General features: G+C 43.5%; 2 protein-coding genes across 4 annotated transcripts in view; one reads left to right on the top strand and one right to left on the bottom strand.

Moving 5' to 3' along the window:
- The window catches only part of LOC119965166 (EF-hand calcium-binding domain-containing protein 9-like), a 583,421-nt gene that overhangs the window by 129,739 nt on the left and 426,293 nt on the right, over positions 1-27,389 (top strand). The gene's annotated exons all lie outside the window — the stretch shown is intronic.
- sh3pxd2b (SH3 and PX domains 2B) overlaps positions 1-27,389 on the bottom strand; it is a 338,186-nt gene that overhangs the window by 174,376 nt on the left and 136,421 nt on the right. For both annotated transcript variants that reach the window (XM_038795540.1, XM_038795541.1), the window contains exon 4: positions 11,196-11,272. In XM_038795540.1, coding sequence (XP_038651468.1) covers positions 11,196-11,272 — 77 coding nt within the window. The remainder of the gene's footprint in view (positions 1-11,195; positions 11,273-27,389) is intronic.

Genomic DNA, 27,389 nt, shown 5'->3' with positions numbered 1-27,389 from the left:
CTTTACGGCCGTTTTTACGAATGGCCAGACCAGGTGTGTTTGCCGTTCGTAAAAACAGCCGTAAAGGGCTTGGAACTCGGCCCATCGGCCAGCTGAGAATCGCTGCTGGCCGTAAAAAAACGGCGGCAGCGATTCGTATGGGGAGTCGGGCGTCGGACTAGCGTGGCCGTAAAATTTTACGACCCCCGCTATTCTCCGCACCATCGTGAGTGCGGAGAATTGCGCCCACTATGGTTCACCAAAGCACGGGTTCCAGCATGTTTCATGTGAAGGCCACCCCAGCGGTACTCTGTTTTTCTCCAGTACTGCTGCCAATGCCCCACAAGTTGAAAACCATTTCTTCCACAACAATCTTTGGGTCACACATTCAACTCCCTAATCTTATTTATCCTATGCCAATTTATTCGAGACTCGGGCAGTAACTAATTACCTTTGCGGCTCTTGTTTTTTTAAAATTTATCCCCCAGCTGCTCATTCCCTCTAGAAAAACCTATTTCTTACTCCTATCTATGTTATTGATATCTACATGCACCAGAACAATTGGATTCTTCTACTTTATGTTCGCCTCCAGTTGCAGATGTTTTAAACCCTTGCTCTGGGTAGCCATTGGCACTCATGCACTCAGCTGCAGAGAACACTATCTATCCCCTGGTGCTGCCCCATTACAACTACATTATTTTTTTATTCCCCCGCTTGAATGGAAATCTGCACTACAATGCCATAGTCAGTTGGCCCATCTAGCTTCATCCACACAAGCTACAGGATCCTTGAACCTGTTGGACAATTGCAGACCCTCCATTATTTCCGTGTGGGTCTCCAGCCTCTCTTTCAGACATATCCTCCTGTACCGGACTATGGATCAAATACAAAGTTCCTTGCCTAAGTAATATTATCGCCCCAGAACAAAATGTCCAGGTAACCTTCTCGCTTCCTGATGCATCACACTTTCTGAAGCTCAGACTCCACATCGTTGACACTGAGCCAAAGTTTCTCAAACTATAACTGAAGATGTGGTTGTCCTGGATCAGACCAGTGTCCACGAGTACTCATGTTACAGCTGCAACACTTAACCTGCCCTGCCATCTTTATTCTGTTTTATTTAACTAATTTGGTTTCCAGTTTAGGAATATTACTCAACTGTTATCTGTAGCTATATTAAGTAGCTTAACTAGTTAAGCAATACATTTAATGCAATATTTATATTTTTCCAGTACCGGTTTAAATTACTAGAAGAATAAATTCTCAAAACGCACAAATCACCTACCTGCTCACCTGATAAATGGATTTGCACATTCAACAGATAGTTGAGTTGAAAAAAAAGTTACTCAAAGCAGCAACTCTTTCCCCTCTGCACCCAATTCCCAAGTTAGCACACTTTCCTGGTTGCATTCAGTCTTCATCATCTTCACTCTGTTCCCACTCCCAGATGATTTACATCACCTCTACAGACATATTTGCTAATAGTGAAGATTCTGATTTGAAAAATTAGAAATGAAGGAAAAGATTTAGCTGGGCTACAATGACTGTTGCTCGTTTTTACTTCAATTGCGAATGTTTTTTTTTTACAGCATCTAGTTGCAAATACTTAGTAAATACAGTGCAATACCTGCCAACTTGATCATCACTTCTCAGACAGTCATGGATTTAATTATCATTCCAGAACTTGTGCACTTAAGTTTCCATGTCCTGGCATCACCAAGAGACTTTGCAGTAGTGGACAAGATGTTCAAACTCAGGTTCTACCTGCCTGTTATTTTGGAGAATAGTAGGGGGGACTTCCTAACATCAGTAAAGTACAAAGGACAAAGAACAAAGAAAAGTACAGCACATAAACAGTCCCTTCAGCCCTCCAAGCCTGTGCTAATTATGATGCCCTAACTAAAAAAAAACTTCTACCCTTACTCGGTCCCTACCCCTCTCGGTCCCTATCCCTCTATTTCCTCCCTATTTATGTACTCATTCAAATGCCTCTTAAATGTTGCCAATGTGCCTCTTCCACCACATCCTCTGGCAGCGCATCCCAGGCACCCACCACTCTCTGCATGAAAAACTTAACCAGCGCATCTCTCTTAAACTGGAACCTGTGCCCCTTTGTAATTGACATTTCCACCTTTGAAAAAAGCCTCTGACTATCCACTCTGTCTATGCCTCCCATAATTTTGTAGACCTCTATCAGGTCTCCCCTCAACCTCCATCTTTCCAGTGAAAACAATCGCAGTTTATTCAACCTCGCCTCATAGCCAACACCCTTGAGACCAGGCAACATCCTGGTGAACCTTCTTTGCACTCTCTCCAAAGCTTCCACGTCCTTCTGATAATGTGGTGACCAGAACTGCATGCAATACTCCAAATGCGGCCGAACCAAGGTTTTATATAGCTGGAACATGATTTCCCAACTCCTATACTCAATGCCCCAGCTGATGAAGGCAAGCATGCCATATGCCTTCTTAATCAATTTGGCCAGCTGTGGACCTGCATGCCCAGATCCCTCTGTATGTTAATGTTCCTATGGGTTCTACCATTTACATTATAATTCATACCTGGATTTGATCCCCCAAAATGAATCACCTTGCATTTGTCCGGATTAAACTCCATCTACCATTTCTGTGCCCAAGTCTCCAATCTAACTATATCCTATTCTATCCTCTGACAATCCTCAGCACTATCAGTCATTTGGTTGCTGTGGCGCGCATCTGTAATCCTGCTGCTGGGGTTGCCGGATTGCTTGAGATCGGGAGTTCTGGGCTGTTGTCATCTATACTGATTGAGTGTCCGCATTGAGATCAGTGTCAACTTGATGCTCCCAGGGAACCTGGGAACACCAGATGTGTTAAAGAGGAGTGAACCGGCCCAGGTGGGATACGGAGCAGGTCAAAGCCTCCATGCTGTTCAGTAGTGGAATAGTATCTGTGACAAGATACAGCAATGCAGCCTGACCAATATAGCCAGACACACCCTCATGGTCGGCACGGTAGCACACTGGTTAGCACTGTTGCTTCTCAGTGCCAAGGTCCCAGGTTCGATTCCCAGCTTAGGTCACTGTCTGTGTGGAGTCAGCCTGTTCTCCCAATGTCTACGTGGGTTTCCTCCGGGTGCTCCGGTTTCCTCCCACAAGTCACGAAAGATGTGCTGTTAAGTAAGTTGGGCATTCTGAATTCTCCGTGTACCCGAACAGGTGCCGGATTGTGGTGACTAGTGGATTTTCACAGTAACTTCATTGCAGTGTTCATGTAAGCCTACTTGCGACAATAAAGATTATTATTATTATAAAAGGTGTCACGTCCTGTTTAAAGAAGAGCAGTGGACCTTTCCTGGTGACTGACCAACATTGATCTCTAACCAACATCAAAAACTGATCTAGCCATTTGTTTAATTGCCATTTGAAGGAACCTGGTTGTGCACATATTGTCATCAGTGTTCTAACGTTCCAATATTACAACAGTGGCTACATGTCAAAAGTACTTCATGAGCCGTTAAGTGCTTTTGGACGTCTTGAGATTGTGAAAGGCACTATCTAAATAAAAAAACAAAATCTTCCTTCAAAGATGTTTGCAATTTAATTGCACCCAGGGGCAGAGAGGAAATCTGGCCCACACCCACCACTGTTCTGAAGTTTCTCCAGTCTGAAAAACAGGTCTTTGGTGAAAAAACACAAAGCTCCCACCATTCCATCTTCCTCCTATATGCTTCCACTTGGTGTATGCTTCAACAAAGTGTCTGTTTATATTCTTTGAAATTTACTATGAAAAGTATCCAAACCAGAGAATTTCACTAGTCCTTAAACTTGGTTCTCTGCCAAGTTGTGGAAAAATCCTGGTCCATAGAAAGAACCATTCTTTATTTGTTTTTGACCCACAGCTCCTGTGGAGGCCCTGCTCATAGTAGTCTCATGTAAACTGCCCCACGGTCATCATATAACAGTCTGAAGCTATTAAAGAACAATCTCATAAAAAGGGCAAGGAATCCCCTTCTACACACACCATACATAGCGATGTTCTAGCATTAGGAACAAATGAGACGTGAAGGCAAAACACTCAGATCTCCTACTAGCTTGTAAACAGTGCATCACCAAGTCTCTTCGATCGCTTGATTCAAAGAACTTTCAGCAAGGAATTCAAAGAGCAGCATGGAAAACACTTTGGCTACATTTATATCAGTAGGTTGGTACGTGTTAAATTTGCTTGCATCACCCACAGAGAACCCACAACACTCTGATCGTACCCTACCAATGAGCAATGGAACTTTAAAAAATTGCTGAGAAGAGGAGATTCCACTTTTAATTGATGCCACGTGCTAAAGTATTTAAAAGAAAAATGCTCAAAACAACAAATTCTAATTTATTTTATTCCTTCCAAACATCTACAATGATAAGTTGCTAGCAGCCTTCACTCTATTTGCATCAACATTATGCATAATCTAGGGCAGGGATGGGCAAACTACGGCCCGCGGGCCGCATGCGGCCCGCCAAAGGTATTTCTGCAGCCCACCAAGTCATTTAAAAAAAAAAAATTTTTTTTAAAAAAAATTTTTTTTTTTTTTTAAATTTTTTTTTTAAGGTTAATGGGGGGGGGGGCTGTTGGGTTACTTACTGGTATATGGTGGATACGTTGACTTGAGTAGGGTGATCATTGCTCGGCACAACGTCGAGGGCCGAAGGGCCTGTTCTGTGCTGTACTGTTCTATGTTCTATATGAGGCGCCCAGAATCCTAACCGGGTGAAGTAATTATTTTACTTAATATACTATGCGGCCCTTTGTGAATTGTGAATTTCTGAATGTGGCCCTTGCACGGAAAAGTTTGCCCACCTCTGATCTAGGGCCAACCTTATTTTAAAACAATGCGGTTGATAAGACTTTTGTTAGGCCAAGAACATCGAGGCACATGGTGCAAAAGTGGATAATTACAAAACAGCTATGATCTAATACAACAGTGGAACAGATTCCAGGGTCTGGATTTTCTGGCCCTGCTGAGTCGAGTTTCCTGGTGAAGGTTGCGGCAAGCTATTCAAATCCCTGTTAACTTCAATGGGATAGGGCCTGAAAATCCCATCCCTTACAAGGTGTCTTTGTTTGTGCTTTCCTGGGGTAAGAATACATCAGTGAACTGGTGCAAAACAAATTTCCAGCTCCCATCTATCATACAGTGCAGCAATGCATTTTGAACTGAACATTGGGTAGACTGTATAACTTTGACAATATTTCTGTACCTCTATATTTGCTGTGTTGATGCGAATATGGGGATAATACAAAAACCTACCTCTTGACACATTTTGTGAATTGCAATTTAGCTCAAACTTTGCAACCTACTCAGTATAAACATCTTTAATCAGAATATTTTACCTGGATAACAAAACGTGCCAACAGGACAAACTAACAGAGGTTGGCAAATTTTGGAAACATATGCATTAACCGTTACAATTTAAAAAAACCCCACTATGTCTAGTGCATGATGATTGTAATAGTAGTGTTAATAGCAAACTTTTTTTTTAAATGGAGTCGAAGATATTAGCGTTTTATGTATACAACAGTGATATAAGCTTAACAAACCATAAGCTGTGAAATCAGAAATAGCTGAGGCAAGTCTCAACTGTTACTGTTAAATTGATGCCAAATATTATATCTACAAGGTTTTGTAAACATGCGTTCATAAGATAGATTATGATATCCTACTGACAGTGGGATTTTCAATTTGTATAGAAATCAGCACACCTGCCAAGGCTTGCCATATAGCTTTAAGTACTAGCTTCAATATGATGTACCTCCAGACCAATAGTATTTAAACATTATTTAAGCATTACAGTGCAACGCACACCCACCTGGAACTGTTTAGTATGGTTCTGAAGCTTCCACAAATACTCAGTTTGGATAAAGAACCCTTACTCTACAGATGTAATATTGGTGGGTTTCAATATTCATGATGTGGAGATGCCGGCGCTGGACTAGGGTGGGCACAGTAAGAAGTCTCACAACAGAGGTTAAAGTCCAACAGGTTTACTTGAAATCACAAGCTTTTGGAGCGCTGCTCCCTCATCAGGTGAAGTCTAGTGTTGAGACTTCTTACGGTTTTGATGTTGCTATTGATATTTGTCTATCATGTTGCTTAACCACCAACACTAAATTGACAGTATTAATTGTGTGTAGTTCATATACAATATATGGTTCTGTTAAACAGAGTTATCTACAACTTGCACTCGTTAATACCTGGCCAAATGTTCTTGCAATTTAAGTGAGAATACATGTCTCCAAATATACTGGAGATTAAGAGGCAAATATTCTGCTGCTCAGAAAAGGCACAGTGAAATTTTACCCCTGTAGGTGTGGGGAACAACAGGTTAACAAACAGTCACATAAACTGAATGCTTATCATTGGATATTTGCAAATTAAATAGATATTAGGTTACAAAAACTATATTTTCCCAAACGTTTCATTTTTGATGTGCCAATGAAGAGGACTCGAGGCTCTATAGTATTTTCATCCTGATGACATATATAGGAGGGATGTCCGAGGTAGGTTCTTTACTCAGAGAGTGGTTAGGGTGTGGAATGGATTGCCTGTTGTGATAGTGGAGTCGGACACTTTAGGAACTTTCAAGCGGTTATTGGATAGGCACATGGAGCACACCAGAATGACAGGGAGTTGGATAGCTTGATCTTGTTTTCGGACAATGCGCGGCACAACATTGAGGACCGAAGAGCCTGTTCTGTGCTGTACTGTTCTATGTTCTATGACATGTGCAAGTGGTGCAATATGTGCTTCAATATCATTTGGCTTCCATACTGTCTGCTCATAAACAAATAGAAGTTTGAAAAAAAAAATCATTGAAGCTGTTCCTTTCTATTATCTTGGCTGGATTTTCTTTTGCCTCGTATTGCTTTTCCAGCAGTACTGGGGTGGCCCATGGAGTGAAGCAATCCAGTTATTTTTTGCACACCCAATTTTCAGCGGGAAGTCATTCCGGCAACCACAAGTGCCTGCCCAAATAGGAGTGGACTTGTTCTAATTAAATGGTAACCATAGAGAGTGACTTCATATGTCACCTTATTTTCATTATTGCCGTACCAACATTAGATGCAAGTCACACAAACCTTCTACGGACACGCTCTCATAATAGGGCTACTGCAAGGAGGTCCGTTAGCTCAGTTGGCTGGGTGGCTGATTTGTGATGCAGAGTGACACCAACAGCGGGATTCAATTCCCATACCAGCTGAGGTTCGCATGAAGGCTCCCCCTTCTCAAACTTGTTCCTCACCCGTGGTGTGGTGACCTTCCACCACCGGTCTGCTCTCTCTCTCTCTCACACACACACACACACACCACACACACAGTAACCTTTGGTCCTCTGGGACTATGGCCATTTTTGCTGCAGGAAGTTTAGACATTTAAAATGTCCACTCAAGTGAATCAAGTCAGTCTCAAAACAATTATTATACTTCTTTCTGTCAACAACTTATATCTATATAGCGCTTTTACAGTAATGAATGTCTCAAAGCACTTCAAAGGGAACATTAGAAAATGAAGTATAACAAGTCGCATAAAGAATACTAGGTCAGATTACTTAGTCAGGGATAAAAGGGGTGTCTTATGGAATTAAACGAGGTTGGGTATCGCATGATAGCTCGAGTTTGGGGTCCAGGCAACTGAAGGCACGACAACCAATGGTGGAACTTCTGTAATTGGGGATAATCATAAGGCCTGATTTAGAGGAGCATAGATTGTGGAACGTGCGGCTGGAGAAGACCGCAGAGATTGGAGGAGAAGAGCAATTGCAGTCATGGAGGGATTTGCTGATATACAGAGGTCCATCACTTCTATTTGCTCAGCAGGTAGTCAACTCCTTTGTGCTGCTGCAGAATCCCTCCGATTCTATTAAATATGCTATATAAATGCAACATGTTGCAATTATTTTTACAGCAATACCATATATTTAAATAATAACTTTATGTTAGTATAGCATTTGAAGGTGCATCACAAGCAGGGCGGCACAGTGGTTAGCACTTCTGCCTCCCAGCGTGGAGGACCCGGGTTCATTTTGCACTGTCTCCCTGTGTCTGCGTGGGTCTCACCCCCACAACCCAAAAGGATGTGCAGGGTGGTGGATTGGCTACGCTAAATTGCTCCTTAATTGAAAAAATTAATAATAATGCGGTTAAATTCATATTAAAAAAGAGATGCATCACAGGAGCATAACTAAATGCTGACATTGAGCCAAACAAGGAGCGATTTAAAAAGGGAGAGATTTAGTGGAAAGAGAGAGAGAGAGAGAGAGAGAGAAAGAGAGAGAGAGAGAAAAAGAGAAAGCAACATTTCACATAAAATCTCATCAGATTATTTGTGGCTGGTTTAGTTCCGTGGGCTAGACAGCTGGTTTATGATGCAGAACAAGGCCAGCAGCACGGGTTCAATTCCCGTACCAGCTGAGAATTCTGAATTCTCCATGTGCCTGAACAGGTGCCGGAATATGGCGACTAGGGGCTTTTCACAGTAACTTTTGCGACGGAATCAGGGGCTGCGCCTGTTTGACAGGTTTTGCATGCTCCGCCCCTTCCAAAACGGCAACACCACAGCGCGCAGGGTCGACCTCAGCCGCCGATTTATTTTTCATGTAAAACACCACAGATCCTCCGCACTTAGCTTCAGAATTGGAGAATCTGGCCCGTAATGAGTGGACATATTCATTAGCCTGCAGAGAGGTCTCTGCATACTAGTGTATTAACTTTTAGCAAATGTAAGAAATTTACATTGCAACCCCATAAAAATTGGTTGTTAGTGTAATGCTTAGCATACTTTGCATTGTTCAGCAAATGTCCAATCACGGAATCACATCCAACGTTAGCTATTATGGGCGGGATTCTGCAATAATGGGGCTATGCCCCCATGCCGGCGTGAAAACCGGCGCCAACCACTCCGCCGTCAACAGTTCCTGAAGGTGACAAATTCTCCCCTTCCTAGGGGGCTAAATTGGCGGCAGAGTGGTCCCCGCAGCTCCAGCCAGCGCAGATCAGCCGGCAGGATTGCGCGCATGCGTGGAACGGCCAGCATATTTTCACACATGCGCACTACGGCCAGCATATTTCCACGCATTCGCAGGGGTTCCCTTCTCCGCGCCGGCCCCTGGGCAATATGGCGGAGCCCTACAGGGGCCCGGTGCAGAATAAAGTAGGCCCCCACGGAAACAGCCCGCCTAACGATCGGTAGGCCCCGATCGCGGGTCAGGCCACCATGGGGGCTCCCCCCCGGGGTCGGATCCCCTCCCCCGCCCCCCTGCAGGATGGCCCCCGTGCACACACCTTCCACGTCCTGCCGTGTGGGACCTAAGTAACCCACGCCAGCGAGACTTGGCCAAACCTGTCTGCCACTCGGCCCATCGGGGCCCAGAGAATCGCCGGGGGGCCCACTGTCAATGGCCCCGACCGGCGCAGCGGGAATCCCGCAGGCGCCCGAGAATCAGCGCCAGAGAATCACAGCCTATGTTCCCGGCTTTGCAAGCATGGGTTGGTTGAGTCAGTACTCGGTCTAATACGGTTTGATATGATCTCTGGTCATTGGGACATACGGCCTACGATATGGCATTCCACTGTCATTGAAATTCCTATACCACATTTCTCATTTGTGTGATAGGCAGAACATCATTTTGGCTTGAAAGCAGCATCCTTCTAGTGGAAAGCATTTGAGTTGCCATTGCATATAAATGTCATGCAATAGCTATCTTCACCAGTTGCTCAAACTTTTAAGATACTTTGCACTTCAGAGTAATAGAAGGTAGACTGTGACCTTTCAAATTCAAAAAAGGTGACCTTTGGCTCATTCGAGAGTACACACGAAACACAGTGAGCGATAATCTGACTGGGGTAGCCATTATCCCGCAAGATAGCTTTGATGTGCCCTATTTTGGCATGAAGCTTGCACAGGGAGCAAATGGCTTGGCCTTCGTTCTGACATTACCAATAACGCCAATCTTGTAGTGCATGGAGCTGGAAGAGTCCAAAAGCTGACAAATGAAGGGATGCTTGCAGTAAAATTTGTAGGAGAGTTGAGGCGGGTTCAGGGATCAGCAACATTATGCATTCTTGGTGAAGGAGCAAGTATGTGACTGGAAGCTCATCTCAAGATCAAATAGAATAGCAAGTTTGCAAACAGTCTGGTTTAGACAGTTGTCAGATAGAGAGAGAGAGATGGAGTTTGTGGCTGGGAGTAAAGACAATGCCTTCAATTTTTCCAGCAAATAGTCGGAGGAAATTTCTGCTCATCCAATACTGGATTGTCAGATAAGCAGACTGACCATTTCGAGAAATTGGAAGGCTTGGTTGTGAAATAGAACTGTCAACAGCAAACATGTTGAACCTGATGCTCTGTTTGTTTTCAGATGTTGAATTGATGGGCAACATGGTAGGGGTGGGGGAGTTGCTGGTCAGAGGTAATCAAGAGGGCAGAGAACATAGCAACCAGGTGATGACACAACAACCAGCTGGATGACGTTGGGAGGATTTGAATAAGGACAATTTGATGAATCCTGTTAAAGGTTGCAGACAGTTCAAGAAGGACGAGGAGTGACAATTTACCATAGTCAAAGTAGCATATGATGTTATTTGCCACTTTGCAAAGAGATAATTCAGCACTCCTCAACAGTAAATCAACCTTCTTGCTGGAGTGCATATATTATTTGTTAGCTATTAATAACAAATTAAGACTTCTGACTGGGCAACTGTCCAATCCATCATAGCTATGTTCACAAAAGAAATCCCTTGGTTGCTGCCTCACCATATATGTTGACATTATTGGCACTTAAAGTTGGGCAGACATTTTCATCCTGGAAAGAATCACTTTCATCCCGAGATAGAGAAGTAAATTCTATGAGCTGAAGCTAGGTCATGCAGTGTAGCAGATATTTTTCTCTTTATCAGCTAGGAAAATGTAATATCCAGTGATAGGGTTTAAGGGTCCATTGCTATTTAGGAAACTAGCAGAGTACTAGTACATCTGACTACGAAAGTGCCATTATTGGTATATTTTTGGCACACAAATTGAGCACTTCCACAATTTTGGACAGTAATCTATTGTCACGCTTTCCTGTCTGCCGCCTCCCATGCTTTAACTGTCAATGGATTACATAAGCAAACATTTGTCTCAATCGGAGTTCTCAAAAGATCGCAAGTCAGAAATCAGCTCAAGTTCATGTTCTCCCCTCCTGAACTTACCCTGCAGTATTCATCGATTGGTTTCAGCCGCTTGACTGCAACATCCCTGATATGACTTCGTCTGAAGAGGATTTTACCTGCAAAGAAAACAGATAGCATCTTCTCAGCAAATGTCAAAGACAAATGACACTTTGTTACATCCTACATGTCAGAAGCAACAGTTGCTACCCTTTGCATTCACTTTGCTAATCTAGGAAGAAGTCAAACATGCAATTCCTTCAACGGGTACCATATATTGGGGACACCTGGATGCCAATATCTGTGCAAATTACGTTGAAATTCTTTTCAATTGCTCCTGGAAATTTGCGACAAGAAATTTTGTTGCTGTGAATGGAATATTCTGATTGTTTAACAGGTGTCTGGTAAATGTGCTCAAATAACCAAGATCTCAAAACAGCAACAAACAAAACTGTGGGGTATGTTTTTCATTGAGCTGCTTTCACCGAAGACATAGGACATAGGAGCAGAATTAGGCCACTTGGCCCATCGAGTCTGCTCCGCATAACTCTTCCATAAGGGAATCAATTCGAAACTTAGCTATGGTAGATTAGGTGGCACATATCTAAAATAAAACAAACACCAGTGGGTGCCACTGTGGAAAGGTAGTGACATCATAAACACAAAATATTCAAATACTTTTATGCACTTGATTCAAAAATTCTTCTGTGCTTTTTGTACATTGTTATTGTGCAGAATATAATTGAGGAACCAAATATTGCTGAAGATGTTTGGGCTGGTTTCTTTTACGCATGCGGTCTGGATAGCTCTTAAGGATAACTCGGTGTATTGCATCAATGTGCAGCAGATAATTAATCCAAACAAGACTTGTGTTTAAAGAGCTACCTTTCCCCCATTGACTCCATCATGAACGCCCAATCCTTCTGATCTTTGATATCATGGACATCTTGCCTCACATCTCTTCTTTGGGAGTCAGCTCTTGTATCTAACTGAAGATCAACACTTGATGAGGTCTGGAGAGGAGTGGTTCTGGCGGTATCCAAATCAGGCATCGGTGAGCAGTTTGGTTTGCAGATGCCATGACACTAATGATGACCTTTTTCACCATTAACAATTGGGAGGAAGCGGATATAATTGGCCAGATTAGATTTTCCTATATTTTCTTGATAAGAACATTTCTTGATATTGTAGTTACCAAAGTAGTAGTTGCATTGCAACAGTTTAGCAATGGGTGTGGCCAACTCATAAGTGGACAGGTTTGCAGCATTATAACTGGAATATTGTCTGCATCCACACCCTTCCCTATGTCCAATGCATTCATATGCTTCTTAATGTCTGGACAACTGGTATCTATGATATTGGGGGTCTTTGATAAGAAGCTGAGGGGTATTCACTCAGCATGTGTTTGGCTGAAGATGCTAGCAACCACTTCAGCCTTAGCTCTTGCACTTATGGTTTAGGATGCCCATTCTGCTCTGCCTTCCAGTTGCCTAACTGCCCCACTACCAATTTTGACTGGATGTCTGGTTGGGTCAGAGAGCTTTACTCTGCTCTGCTGAGAATGGGATTGCTTATCTTTGCCTATAGTCATCATCTTCTAGTGTGTACATGATGTCACCTTAGCTTCACTAGGTTGGTACCTGTTCAGTTACTCCAAGGATTACCCCTGTCAGAAAATCGGTTGCTTCCTGGTATCGCCAATGTTTAACAGATACCAGTGAGGCTTGGACCCTCTAATTACATGACTTGAAACAGAGCACTGTACATGGGCTGTGTGGAAGGCAAACAATTTATATATTTTCCCTTTTAATTCCATATAGCTCTTTTGACTGCTTTAAATGCTGTTTCAGTGGTATTGCTGCACATAACCCATAATAAATTTCAGAACCTTTACAGTACAGGAGGCAGCATTCAGCCTATCATGTCTGCACTGGTTCTCTGAAAGAACATTCTACTTAGTCCCACTCCTCTGCCTTATCCCATAAGCTTACGCATTCTCTCTTTTCAGATAGAAATCCAAGTCTGTTTTAAATACCTTGATTGAACCAGCCTCCAATAACCCACTCTGTGAAATATATTTTCCTCACATCACTTATAAACATATGAGCAAGGAGGGCAGTAGTCTATTCAGCCCCTCGAGCCTGCTCTGCCATTCAATTAGATCATGTCCGATCTGATAGTTACCTCAAATCTGCATCCCGTCTACCGTGATGATCTATCAGCCCCTTGCTTACCAAGAATCTATACACCTCGGTCTTTCAATTTGGATGCTGAGAAATTCAGAATCCTACATGAAGCTTGTTGCATCGTTCCTTTCCCAATTCCTGCTGGTATAATTCTTCAAACCAAGAAATTACCAGGGTCACATAAGATTGAGTTGTTGTTGCTATCTTAAAGCATCGGAGGGCAGCACGGTGGCACAGTGGTTAGCATTGCTGCCTATGGCGCTGAGGACCCGGGTTCGAATCCCGGCCCTGGGTCACTGTCCGTGAGGAGTTGCACATTCTCCCTGTGTCTGCGTGGGTTTCACCCCCACAACCCAAAGATGTGCAGGGTAGGTGGATTGGCCACGTTAAATTGCCCCTTAATTGGAAAAAATAATTGGGTACTCTAAATTTATTTTTAAAAAGACAAAAAAAAATGATCTTAAGGCATCTGGTTTGAAAATTGTAAAATTTACTAACTGGATTGCAAAATAAAATTGTTGATGATAGTCAGCGTATCCCCATGTTACAACTGCATATGCAAAATATTATTTTTTAAAGATACAATGTATGGAAAGTAGTTGCACTGAAAGATAGCAAAATAAGTTAGGGGTAACAAGATGAAACAACATTAGCGGCTTAGAAGTAGCATAAAATTGAGATTAGAAATCCTTTAAACTGAAGAAAATGTGAAAATTAAGTATTTCAATCTGTTGCTTTCGATGCTGGGGCAGGGGTGCCTAGTTGGCTGAAAATTAAACTGGGATGAAACATTTACTTTCACATCTGGAAGTGGAGTATAAATTTAAATCACTGATGCAATAAAAATGTTCTGGCTTGTTGATTATTATTTTTGAAACCTGAATCCATTCTTTTTGGTGGGGTGGGAGGGGTTGAATATTAGAAGTGGGAGGGTTCGGCCTTTTGGCCTCTCAAGCTTGCTCCTCCATGCAATAGGATTGTGGCTAATCTTCAGCCTCAATTCCACTTTCCTGTGCTACCCCATATTCCTTGATTCCATACCTGAAACCATCCACACATTACCCATTCTTTCTCTTTTATCCAATAACCCAGAAAAATCTACCAAGGGAGATCGAGAATATTACACATGGGAGAGCAAAGAGGACTGTCAGAGAGGATCTGACACAGATGGCGGAGATTACAATTAAATCCAACGACATCCACACTGCCAATATCCAGGGAGGATTTACACACAAACATTAGCCGTAGCCGTATCAAGTGATGAATCAGCTCCAGATGTTTTCTCCTCAAGAAATAGCCATCCAAATCAAAATCAGTACATTCACCATGGACACTCTGGCCATTGGCCTTCAGGTCTTGAGATTGAAGATTAATAATAGGGTAAAAAGAACACAGACCACTAAAGAGTTAGCCTGAGAGGTCCTGTGACAAGGACTACCTTGGTATCATAAGCTTCTGAAGAACTTTGTTCAACCAAAGCGCTGCTGGTGCTCCTGGCCCTCAGGTACCATAATCAGGATAAATTTAAGAAAACCATAGAGAGGGGTGAAGGGTGGGGTGAGTAGCAAACAAATTGTTTTACAAATATATGCGTTCAACAACAATTTTTTATTTATATAGTGCTCCAAAATGGAAAAAAAAAACCCTCAGTGATTTTAACAGGGGAATCACCCTTTGCACGAGCACAATGGACAAAATAGATAAACAAAAATGAAACACAACCTTGGTGAAGTGGTCTTTAAGGACTGAGGGAGTTGAAGTGACAGAAAGCTTTAATAGGTGAATTACTGAGCACGAGCTGAGATGGTTGAATCAATTACCTCCAATAGTCAGAATGGGATGGCGATGGTGGTAATACAATCCATAGGAAGCCACAGTAGTATAAGTTCTAGTGTTCTAAAGTATCTGCTCTTAGTTCCTGGATACCTGGAGGTCAGTTTACAACCCTTTTTGCTTATTTTATCAACCCTCTTCAGATAGATCCTGGAAGGGAGTGATGTAGCCCAGAGACTCTGGTGAATGGTGGAAAGGTACCTCATTGGTGCCTCATTATTTCATCTATGTCGAAGATGGGTCACTCCTTAAAAATGAACCAGCCTGTTTGCTTCACCGAGGCTGACTAACCTGTTCAGTGTTTTCAACATTTTCTGTTTTAGTTTCATGCTGAGTTGTCAAATGTAATATAATGTGGTTAAATGTGAGGTTATCCGCTTTGGTGGCAAAAGTGGATAACATATAAAATCCTGATGGGGCAGGGCAGGCTAAATGCGGGAAGAATGTTCCTGATGTTGGGGACGTCCAGAACTAGAGGTCACAGCTTAAGAATAAGGGGTAAGCCATTCAGGACTAAGATGAGGAAGAACTTCTTCTCTGAGAGAATTGTGAACTTGTGGAATTCTCTACCACAGAAGGGGTAGTTTGTTGGATATATTCAAGAGGGAGCTGGATGTGGCCGCAAGGCTAAAGGGATCAAGAGGTATGGAGAGAGAGAGAGAGAGTGGGGTACTGAATTTGCATGATCAGCGATGATCATATTGACTGGTGGTGCACGCTCAAAGGGCCAAATGGCCTACTCAATCTATTTTCTATAATAATAATAATCTCTATTAGTGTCTCAAGTAGGCTTACAACAACATTGCTTACATTAAAATAATGAGGAGCATAGAAAAGGTACATGTCGACATCTTTTCCCAAAGATAGAGGAGTCTAGAACTAGAGGGCATAGTTTAAGGTGACGGCACGGTAGCATAGTGGTTAGCACAGTTGCTTCCCAGCTTCAGGGTCTCAGGTTCGATTCCCGGCTGGGTCACTGTCTGTGTGGAGTCTGCACGTTCTCCCCGTGTCAGTGTGGGTTTCCTCCGGGTGCTCTGATTTCCTCCCACAGTCCAAAGATGTGCGGGTTAGGTGGATTGGCCATGCTAAATTGTCCTTAGTGTCCAAAAAATGTTAAGTGGGGGTTACTGGGATAGGGTAGATACGTGGGCTTCAGTAGGGTGCTCTTTGTAAGGGCCGGTGCAGACTCGAAATGCTGAATGGCCTCCTTCTGCACTGTAAATTTTATGATTCTATGATTCTGTGAGAGGGGAGATACAAAAGAGGCCAGAGGGGAAATTTCTTCACAGAGGGTAGTGAGCATCTGGAACGGGCTGCCAGAGGCATTGGTAGAGGCGGGTACGATTTTGTCTTTTAAAAAACAGTTAGATAGTTACATGGGCAGGGAGAGTATAGAGGAATATGCGCCAAATGCGGGCAAGTGGGACTAGCTTAGTGATAGAAACTGGACGGCAAGGACAAGTTGGGCCGAAGGGCCTGTTTCCATGCTGTAAACATCTATGACTATGACACACAGGCAGTTACCCAAGGAAGAATTGAACCGGGGTTCCTGGCGCTGTAAGGCAACAGTGCCACCCCACAATGATTATGACACTTGCAACTTTAGTATATAAATTGCATGTCTAGGCTGACAAGGATATTATAGATTAACAAATCACGCCAAATAAATTAACAAAATAATCTGAAATGGAAAATGATCTCCACTAAGTTTCTTGATGGATGAAGGGGTTCTTTGGGGTGAACATAAGAAAATGCAGAAGCTTATTAAAAGGATGGTTGGGGCAAGGACCTGCAGAAAACCATAACACAGCCACAACATATCACAGCAAGAAATTATTTGTGAGAACCCTATATGATACTGAGGTCAGAAAATATGGAATATCATAAAATAACTCGTATAGTAAATCTTTGCCTCCTCTAGATATTTGTTGCATGCCCTCCTCGTTGGATGCCCTCCAAAAGAGTGCTAAGCCAAGTAAGTCAACAACTTGAACATAAATGAGGTGGGAAGTTCGAGAAAATTAAAACAGTTTGAAACAAGGAAACAAGACAGATAGATGGCATTCCTCCCCAGGTGCCAATAGACAAGAAATCAATTCAAAAGAATGAGTCAGCACTGTGGCGCATTGGTTAGCATTGCTGCCTCACAGCAATGAGGACCCAGGTTCAATCACGGCCCCGGTCACTATCCGTGTGGAGTTTGCACATGATCCCAATGTCAGCGTGGGTCTCACCCCCACAACCACATGTGCGGGGTAGGTGAATTGATCAAGCTAAATTGCCCTTATTTGGAAAAAAAAGAATTAGGTACACTAAATTTATTTTTTTAAAATAATAATGAGTCTTTAAGGGCAATACCAACTTACTGTTTAAACTTCAGGTCTGCAATAGACACTTCCTCAGGTTCAATTCCTCAGGTTTAAGGGCCAGATTTTCACTAATGAGGTGAGTAGCTCGAGTCAGGAGATTTCCCCAACACAACAAACCCGCCTCAGTTTAAAAGGGCTTCACATTGCACGATTTTCACCCCAGGGAGGTAGGCAATGGTTGGAGTGGGGCGGCCACAGGGACAGTCAAGTGTTGAGGTGTTCCAGTTAGTAGGAGTCCTCAGTACTCTAGGACATTGTACCACTTGTAGTATAAACAGCTAGACCCCCTAAGTGCTCACCTCTCACCCCAAAACCCACCCCCACGGCCCCTCATACCCTTCATGCCAACTCATGCCCCCAGTCATTTCCCTTGGTCCCTCATACTCTCCATGCCAACTCCATGCCGAATCAACAGCAAGCAATAGCCACCTGTCCTTATTATGTATTCTTGACTGAGACACCAGATCAATAAACATATGAACTCAGCGAAGATTGTGTTTTTGGGAAGTGAAGGAAGTTGTTGAGTTTGCTTGATTGGCATCATGATTCTGCGATCTCTTTTGACAATATTTCAATGTTTATTTGCACAACAATAAGAGGTGTGAAATGTTTGAAACCTCTGTGGTTGACACTTTAATGGTCGGTCTGATATTGTCAGGACAGCAGCTTTTTTTTTCCCAAAAAACATTTCCAAAGGCGTGTTTCTCAGCAGTACCAGACCTGCCATTACTTTTTTATGGCTCATTGTTTAGTGCATACTGAGTGAATAGGCATGGAAAGAGCACGAGATGACAGGAGAGTATGAAAGGTCCAAAGGGAGTGGCTGAGGCATGGGTAAGCCTTCCGGACTTGCCTTTGAAAGATTCCTGAATCCAGAATATGGTTCACAGCGCCTTTATGGGGCAGTGAGCCACGAGTCATGAAGAAGCTGACATGACACTACGAAAGTTGCAGGGAGCAATGAGATGCCTACTCCCCATCTCCTGGGCGATTGTGGGTCAGGTGAACTCCATGATACACTTTGGGGTTCTCTAAACCCTGGCCAATAACATTAAAGAAAGCCTTAGTGAATTTATAATGTAGTTTGACATTATACAAACCCAATCATAATAATTAACAAGAGGGCAGCACGGTGGCACAGTGGTTAGCATTGCTGCATACGGCGCTGAGGATCTGGGTTCGAATCCTGGCCCTGGGTCACTGTCCGTGTGGAGTTTGCACATTCTCCCTGTGTTTGCGTGGGTTTCACCCCCACAACCCAAAGATGTGCAGGATAGGCAGATTGGCCATGCTAAATTGCCCCTTAATTGTAAAAAATAATTGGGTGCTCTAAAAAAAAATTTAAAATAAAAAATAAAAAATATAATAATTAACAAGATAAATATACACTTGAGCTGCATCACCTCCTCAAGACTTCAGGTCCTGGAAGGTTTTGTCAGGGCCTTGCCAGGTGTCAAAAATAAATAAATTCAAATGAATAGCCATAATAGCCATTCCTCGTTACAGATATTTAGATGTATGGATAGACAAGATGTATATTATCTGTAAAATCTGATTCACATCCTACATCCTTTCACGTGGTCAAATGTTCCAAATGACTAGGAACCAAGTCAGCCTCACAGTGAAGGCAGTGATTGATTCTGTGAGACGCTATATAGAAACCAGGCATCCTGTTGCGATGATAAGATTCTAAACAATCTGAGCTTGAGATGCAAATGTGCTGTGTCATCATACAGCTAAGACCACACAAGGTAACTTTCCATTCAAAAGTAAATCCTGACGGATTTCCTTTTCCTATGTCACAAAGCACATTTCTCATTTCCTGAGCTTCCCCTGGTGCTTCTCAGCATTACAGTGAACAGCAACCTTCCTCTAAAAGCAAACACGTCATCCATTGGCCCCACACATAAATGCTCCCACTCAGCAGAATTTAAGAAACACTTACCTGCCACAATTAGTCGCAAATTTCATGTATTTTGCTACTTTTAAAATATACATATGGCTTTTACCATTATCTATTAAATATGCAGAGATGCAACTGGGGTTTTGCTAATCCAAATATACGTCATACTCTGGTCTTTCATTCTTCAGGCAGAACTGATACTGTAAGCCTTGAAAAGACTTTAAATTATCACAGCATGCTGAGGTCACCCATTTTTATCTGGGAGCTTGGAATAAATTGATCGTATAACTGAGCACCAATGATATTAATGCAAAACTGTCCTGCTTGTTGTCATGCTGGGATATTTCTATTCAGATTCCAAATGCTCCAAAGACCAAAGCCATCTCCAGAAACCTCTGCCGTGATTCAGGGCTTCTTGAGCATTCTCCACAGTCAATGAAATGTACAGTTCTGTAGAAGGGTCATACGTTACGTTTCCTTCTCCACTGTTGCTGCCAGGCTGGCTCAGTTTACCCAGCATTTTCTTTTATTATTTCACATGTCTAGCATCTGCAGCATTTTTGCTTTTATTTCGAGTTAAATGTAGTTGTCCTGTTTTGAATGCCTCACCCTCTGCTCCCCTCCAGGAGGGTTTGGAGGTCAGATGTTGCGCATTCATTACCTTTTGCTTAGTGCTATGCCCCGCTTTCCTACAATTGGCACTTAACTAGTTATCATTCTGTGCAAGTGTAAAAAAAAAGACATGCAATTAAATAATTTGAGAAAAGTATACTAAAAACAGTACATTTTTTAAAAGTTGCATCCATCTAGTTTGGTAACTCCTGCTAGTTTTATGCCAGCTTTATATCACTACTACATACACAAATGCACATTTGCACAAGACGACAATGGTGGGAGTAATACTCTCTTTAAAAAGAGGTGGAACAGCAGTCTAAATCATGGAAGAAATTCTGGTCACCTCTGTATAAATAACTTCCTGGAAAGTATCAATATAATTATGCCATAAGAGTGGTCATGTGTCGAGTTTCTTCTCCCCCCCCCACCACCACCCACCCACCTGAGGAAATTCGCATGCATCTCATATATGGTCATTCTGAATAATTCCGATTTTAATCATGGCTTTTTGACACAAGTGATGAGTGCTGCCCAAATTTGACATTCTGTTGAAAGCATGCAAATTAATCTCTATTAATGTTGTGAGGAAAACAAAGGTAGTTTTAAGGGATTTATATTTGCCTTTGTAAACATTAGAAATAAGGTAGAGTTTTAAGTGGGTTTAATTTAATGTTTCTGTGCCTGGAAGGGTAAAACCTATTGTTAGATTCATGCTGGACAAGGTGTTTGTATGTGTGGGGATTGGTTAAATTCCAACAGTGTTTCTATTGTGCTGAGAGGGGAATATAGCATGAAGAATAAATAGGCCAGCAGAGGTATGCAGGCGTTGCTTAGCAACTGGCACTCCTTGAAAGTAAAAAAGCTTCTAAGTTTTTGTTTTAGCTGGATATATTGCAGTTTGGGGACAGGACACTGGGGAATGAACGTCTCCCAATGTCAGAAAGAAGACTGGACAGGACCAGAGCTTCCTAATAAACAGGATTCACTCCAGATAAGCAGGTAATTGGGACAGAGAGAATGCCTGAGACGACTGGAGTTAAAACAACAGAGACTAAGGTATTGAACAGAATAGCAGTGGATCCACTACCACATCAGTTGCACGTAGACACAGGAGTCTAAATCCGAAATAAGCGACTTCCCAGTCGGCTCAGTGGCAAATGTAAGGAATAATAATAATTATTATTGTTATTATTATTGTTAAAAAACCCACGCAGACACAGGGAAAACATGTACACTCCACACAGACAGTGACCCAAGCCGAGAATCGAACCTGGGACCCTGGAGCTGTGAAGCAACAGTGCTACCCACTGGGCTACCGTGCTGCCATTGAATATGGTCGGGGCAACTGGCTTTCAAGATTTAACTGCAATTCACATTCCTCGTCATTATAAAGTTCTGACTGAACTTACTGGACCAATAAATGATGCAGCACTACAGCTGTGAAGCATCTGTAGCCTATTTCACACGTTGAATTTTCCTAATTTTACAAAGAAGGTCCACTAAACATGCAGACACATGGAAGCACTTATTTTATGAGGGAAAGGCATAATTTTTAAATGGTTAATAAAGTGCTTTACATAAAGTTATAATACAAATAGGCAACAATGTTTTTATATTCCCAACGTTGATAAGTAAGCTCCTTAAAAATTTTGTCATAAGCCCCCTTGGTGCAGAAATCAATATAAATTTGAACATACTTTCTGCGTAGGTATATTACAGAAAATGTCCGGAGGTGGTGATGCTGATGGACCCGGAGAAGGCTTTTGATCGAGTGGAGTGATGGTACTTTAAGGTTTTGGGAAGGTTTGGGCCGAGATTTGTGACATCAGTGCAGTTGCTGTATGTGACACCAAAAGCAAGTGTGAGGACGAATAAGATGAGTTCGCGGACACAGGGGTACGAGGCGGGTGCCTGGTGTCGCCGTTACTGTTTGCGCTGGCCAGAGTCGTTGGCGATGGCTCTCAGGGGTCGGCGGAGTGGCAGGAGATTATGAGGCGACAGAGGGAGTGTCCGGTGTCGCTCTATGCCGTGACCTGTTGCTGTTATGTTTCAGATCCTCTGGAGAGTACAGGAAGGATTAATAGCCTGCTGGGGAGGTATAAACTGAATGTAGGAAAAAGCGAGGTTTCCCGGTGAATGATTGGGACGGCGGGCAAATTTAGGCGGGATGTAATTTATGGTAGCGAGGGATAGGTTTAGGTATTTGGGAATTCAGGTAGCGAGGGAATGGACAAGGCTCCATAAGTGGAACTTAACAAAGCTGATGGAGGAAGCCAAGGAGGATCTCAAGAGTTGGTATACACTGTCGTTGAAGTTGGTAAGGAGGGTCCAAGTGTGAAAATGAATATTCTGCTGAGGTTCTTGTTTATTTTTCAAGCTCTCCTGTTCTTTCGACCAAAGGCCTTCTTTCAGAAATTGGACACAATCATTTCGGACTTTGTATGGACGGGGAAGGTATCGAGGGTGGGGAGGATCATGCTACAGAGGCAGAGGCAGCAGCGGGGGTTGACGTTGCCGAAGTTGCTTCATTATTATTGAGCGGCGAATGTGGATAAGGTGCAGCAGTGGTGGGAAGGAGAAGGGGTAGAGTGGGTCAGGATGGAGGAGGAATCTTGTAAGTGGTTGAGCTTGAGGACTATGGTGATGGCAGCATTGCCAATGGCTCTGAGTAGATATTTAGGGAGCCCGGTGGTGCAGTCCATGGTGAAGATATGGAATTGGTTGAGGTGGTATTTTAGAGCAGAAGGGATGTCGGTGTTAACACTGCTGTGCGAGAATCAAGGGTTTGAGTCGGAGGGGATGGATAATGTATACTAGAGGTGGAGGGAAGTGGGGCTGGCCAAGGTGAGGGATCTGTATTTGGAGGAAGGGTTTGCCAGTCTGGAGGAGGTAAGCGAAAGGGTAGAGTTGCCGAGGGGGAGTGAGTTCAGGTATCTGTAGGTTAGGGACTTTGCGTGAAAGGTTTGGAGGGGGTTCCCTAGATTGCCGGGATACACCCTGCTGGAGTGACTGCTGCTTCTGGATGTGGAAGGAGAGGGAAGAATTGGTGATATATAAACAAGTGGCTGGAGGGGCAGGGAGGCGAGTGGGTGGTGAAGATCAAGGAGAAATGAAAGGGGAGATCAATTGAGGAGTATGGAGTGAGGCACTGTGTAGGGTAAACGGGACCTCCTCTTGTGCAAGGATAAGCTTGATAAGCTGGTGCACAGGGTGCATATGACTCGGGCGAGAATGAGTGGGTTCTTTCAGGGGGTAGCAGATGAGTGTGAGAGGTGTGAGTGGGGGCCAGCAAGTCACGCGCACATGTTTTGGGGTTGTGAAAAACTGGGAAGATTCTGGGGGGGGGGAGGGGGGGGGGGAGTGTTCGCGGTCTTAGCCAGGACAGTGGATGAGGTGGTGGACCCGGATCCTTTGGTGGCGATATTTGGGGTGTCAGAGAAGCTGGAGCTCAAGGAGAGGAGGAAGGCTGATGTTGTGGCCTTCGCCTCTCTGATTGCACAGTGGCGAATTTTACTGGAGTGGCGGTCGGCATCGCCACCGGGGGTAGCGGCTTGGTTGGGTGACCTGTACAACGTCATGCAGTTGAAGATAAAGTATGAGTTAAGGGGCTCCGCAGAGGGTTTTGAGAAAAAGTGGGAGATGTTTGTGACTGTGTTTGGGGAGCTGTTCGTCGCAGGGGGAGGGGGGGAAAAGGGAAAACTTTTTTGGACTGTATAGTTGATTGTGGGAAGTATGTATCCCGGGGTGTTTATGTGTTGTAACCAGTTTTGATTCCGGTTTGCAATAAAATACATTTTTTTTAAATTACAAAAAATGGGTCACACCTCTACATATAAATGAAGTGAGGCACTTTTATGACAGCAACACCACCCCATCCAGGTTGAGTGAATAATACTAAAAACTGTTGAGACTTGTCACTTTTGTATGTTTACTACTTTGGGCACAAGAAATACAAATATTTCTCCATTTCAATTAGCCCTTCCCAAATAATAAACACCAATTAAATACTAATACTACCACCATCTTAAATCTTTTCCCATCCATACCCCACTTAACATATTTTATTCCCAGTCATGTACAACCTGTTTATCTAGGGTTCTTTGCTTCTTTTGGACTCTTTTAGACTCATTTTCTGTCCAAAGTCCAGAATGCAATGCACAAGCAAAAAGAAATAGACATTTGGACCTCTGTCAAAAGTTTCCATCACAGGCAAAACACATTCTCACAACAATAATGAGGGGCGGGATTTTCCCTTTGGGGGACTACATCCTCACGCCCGCCAGAAAATGGGCGAGAATCATTCAGGACCTTTTCCTAGAAAGTCCGGGGCGATTCCCCATTTTCCAGGGGGCTAGCAGGCCTCCAGCGTGCGTCCCGCAGCTCTGGCTGCCGGCAGGGCTCTGCTGGACAGACGACGCGGCCACGCATGCACACAGTGCATGTGCGCGGTGGGCCACTTCGGCGCGGGCGCCGCTGATATGCCGGAGCCACACAGTGGGCCCGCGCGGAGGAAGATAGGTCGCTCCCGGATCGCGATGGCCCGCCAATCGGTGGCCCCCAATCGCAGGCCGGCCCGTCGTTGAGGCCCCGCCCCCCCTCCCCAGTGTCCGATCCCCACGCCCGCTGTTATGGGAGAGGTGTTTTCAGAACCTCAAAATGTATCATGGAGTTCAACCAACCTCCCCCCCACCTGTAATGGATTGTTGCTTTTGAAGCACACGGCTTGTTCCCCAGGTGTAGTTTTACAATTATGGACACGTGGTTTTTAAAACAAAACAATGTTTATTCCATGAACTCAAATTAACCTTTTAAATAAACACTGGATCTCTCAACACCTCTTACTTCAAAAATAACCCCGAAAATAATACACTACTCAATCCTGCAAACTGTTCCTTTACACATCCAAAAGACTTAACAAATCCTTCAAACAGAAGCACATTAGATTTATATTCAATACGGAGACCTTTTTACAATTCCGAGTTCATCAAATATTAAGAGATAGTCTTTCATGGCAGATATCACCAGCAATGCAGCTCACAGCCACACCCAAGCTTTCGTCAAACTGAAACTAAAACTCCCAAAAAGCAGAAGTGAGCTCAGCTCCCCCCTTGCGACATCACTTCAGTAATATGATCAGCTTCATTTCTTAATGGTACATTTCTTAAACAACCAATTCTTAAAGGCACTCTCACATGACACCCCCCCCCCCCCACCCCCAACCATAATGCCTACATCAGCCGTGACTCCGAGTTCCCGCCGGGTGGTACCACATTAGAACCATGCCGGGGCGCTCGACGGGCACTTGGCCCATCGAGTGCGGAGAATCGCCGGGGGGGGGGGCCTTTCCCAACAGCCCCCGACCGGCGCTGCGTCGATTGCGCGCACGCGAATGGCAACGATTCTCCGGTCGTCAGATAATTGCGTGCTGGGTTGGGGGCCTATTTTGGGTAATTCTCCGCCCCCACGCCAAACACAATTTCGGAGCGCAAAGGGGTCGAAGAATCCCGTCCCTGATCTTTGGGAATTTCTATTCAAATCACTGAAATTAATTCAAATTTGACAAACATTATATTTGGTTCCAGCATGTCTCAATAAATGGAAATTTGGACCAACCTTGTGTGAAAGTGTGAAGTTTAAGGAGGCAACACCTGCACGTGTTTCCATGGTGTTGAACCACTTCAACACACTAGCTGTTTTTCAAACATTTTTACCACCTCCCTTCAGTGGATTAACATCTGGGAGTTAAACATACCAAAAATCAATTCCAATATTTTTGGTCCCAGTGCTGGAAGGAATTTGACATTCCCACTACAGGGGGAATGCGAGCAAAGATCACATGAAGCTAAAAAAATGAGGGGAAAAAAACAATGAATGTTTAACCAGTTGTTTTACAGCACAGCACATGTCCCCAGACTTCTCTCACACGTGACTTAGTTTGAAAAAAAAATTAACAAGAATATAGAGATAGAAATTCTTCTCAGGCAGCGAGGCAAAAACAAGTTTCTGAGACTGCCCTCCGATTATAGGTAGTGCCTGATATTCAGTTTCATAGAACATAGAACAGTACAGCACAGAACAGGCCCTTCAGCCCTCAATGTTGTGCCGAGCCATGATCACCCTACGCAAACCCACGTATCCACCCTATACCCTACAACTCCCCCCCTTAACCTTACTATAGGACACTACGGGCAATTTAGCATGGCCAATCCACCTAACCCGCACATCTTTGGACTGTGGGAGGAAACCGGAGCACCCGGAGGAAACCCACGCACACAGGGGGAGGACGTGCAGACTCCACACAGACAGTGACCCAGCCAGGAATCGAACCTGGGACCCTGGAGCTGTGAAGCATTTATGCTAACCACCATGCTACCCTGCTGCCCTAGACTTTCATTGCAGAGTTTCTATCCTGTAATTGCTCAAGTGCCATTCTTTTAGGATTAAAGTCTTCTGCCCCAGCTTGTAAAGTAAGGGAGTAACTACATTGGATCAACTGGAGCACATACAAGTTTATGTTCACTGCAGAGGCCATCATATCGAAAGGAGATTGCTTAATTGTATTTATGTCTCCTTTGCTGAAAAGGAAACCAAATCCCTGGCCTGCAATGAGTGAGCTAATCTCAGCTGAGGGGACAGGAGGAGTCTTGCAATTGGCTTCTTTCTTTGTGGGGCTAGGAAAGGTAACAAGTACCAATGATGTTTGACTTTGCTGATCATTGTTCAAAGGTTCTTATTGGAAGAGCACAATTGGGCAAGGCTGCGCTGGAACACCTTCAGTGGTAACGCAACCTCCTGACAACACCCCATCTCAGGTGCCCCAACATAATATGTAAACTTTCTCTACAAGTAACAGAATTCCAGTGATGACATTTTCTGGGAAGATTTCCACAGGTAGAAGTGTTGTATGGAGGTTTGCCACTTGTGTGGATGTTTGGAATCAATAAAGAATTGTAGAGTGCAGCTGTTACTGGAAATACTTGTGTTACTGAGATAAACCTGGAAATTGTTCAGGAGAGGAATATTAAAGAGAAGAAAATATTAGAAAAGTGATTTTATAAGTTTAAAATATCAGGGATTTACTGGGTGTTACTCTGGAAAGACCACTGGAACATCTTACAGATTTTCTGGCAGCATACAACAGTCATTTAATTCAGTTTAATAGAAATATGCTGTTACTCCCCACAATCCGCCTCTTTCCCCAATCTCCCAATGTACAGCTGAATTAATATTTAAGAATGGGGAATTATCATTCATGCAGGAATATTCCATCTAGGATTTAAAAAAGATCCCGAATCAAGAGTTTAATTTCAGATATGCATTACTTAATCAG

Source organism: Scyliorhinus canicula, chromosome 4 (genome assembly GCF_902713615.1).
Source record: "Scyliorhinus canicula chromosome 4, sScyCan1.1, whole genome shotgun sequence".
Lineage (NCBI taxonomy): Eukaryota > Metazoa > Chordata > Chondrichthyes > Carcharhiniformes > Scyliorhinidae > Scyliorhinus > Scyliorhinus canicula.
The sequence above is the reverse complement of the archived record's forward strand: the minus strand, read 5'-3'. Positions and strand labels throughout refer to the sequence as shown.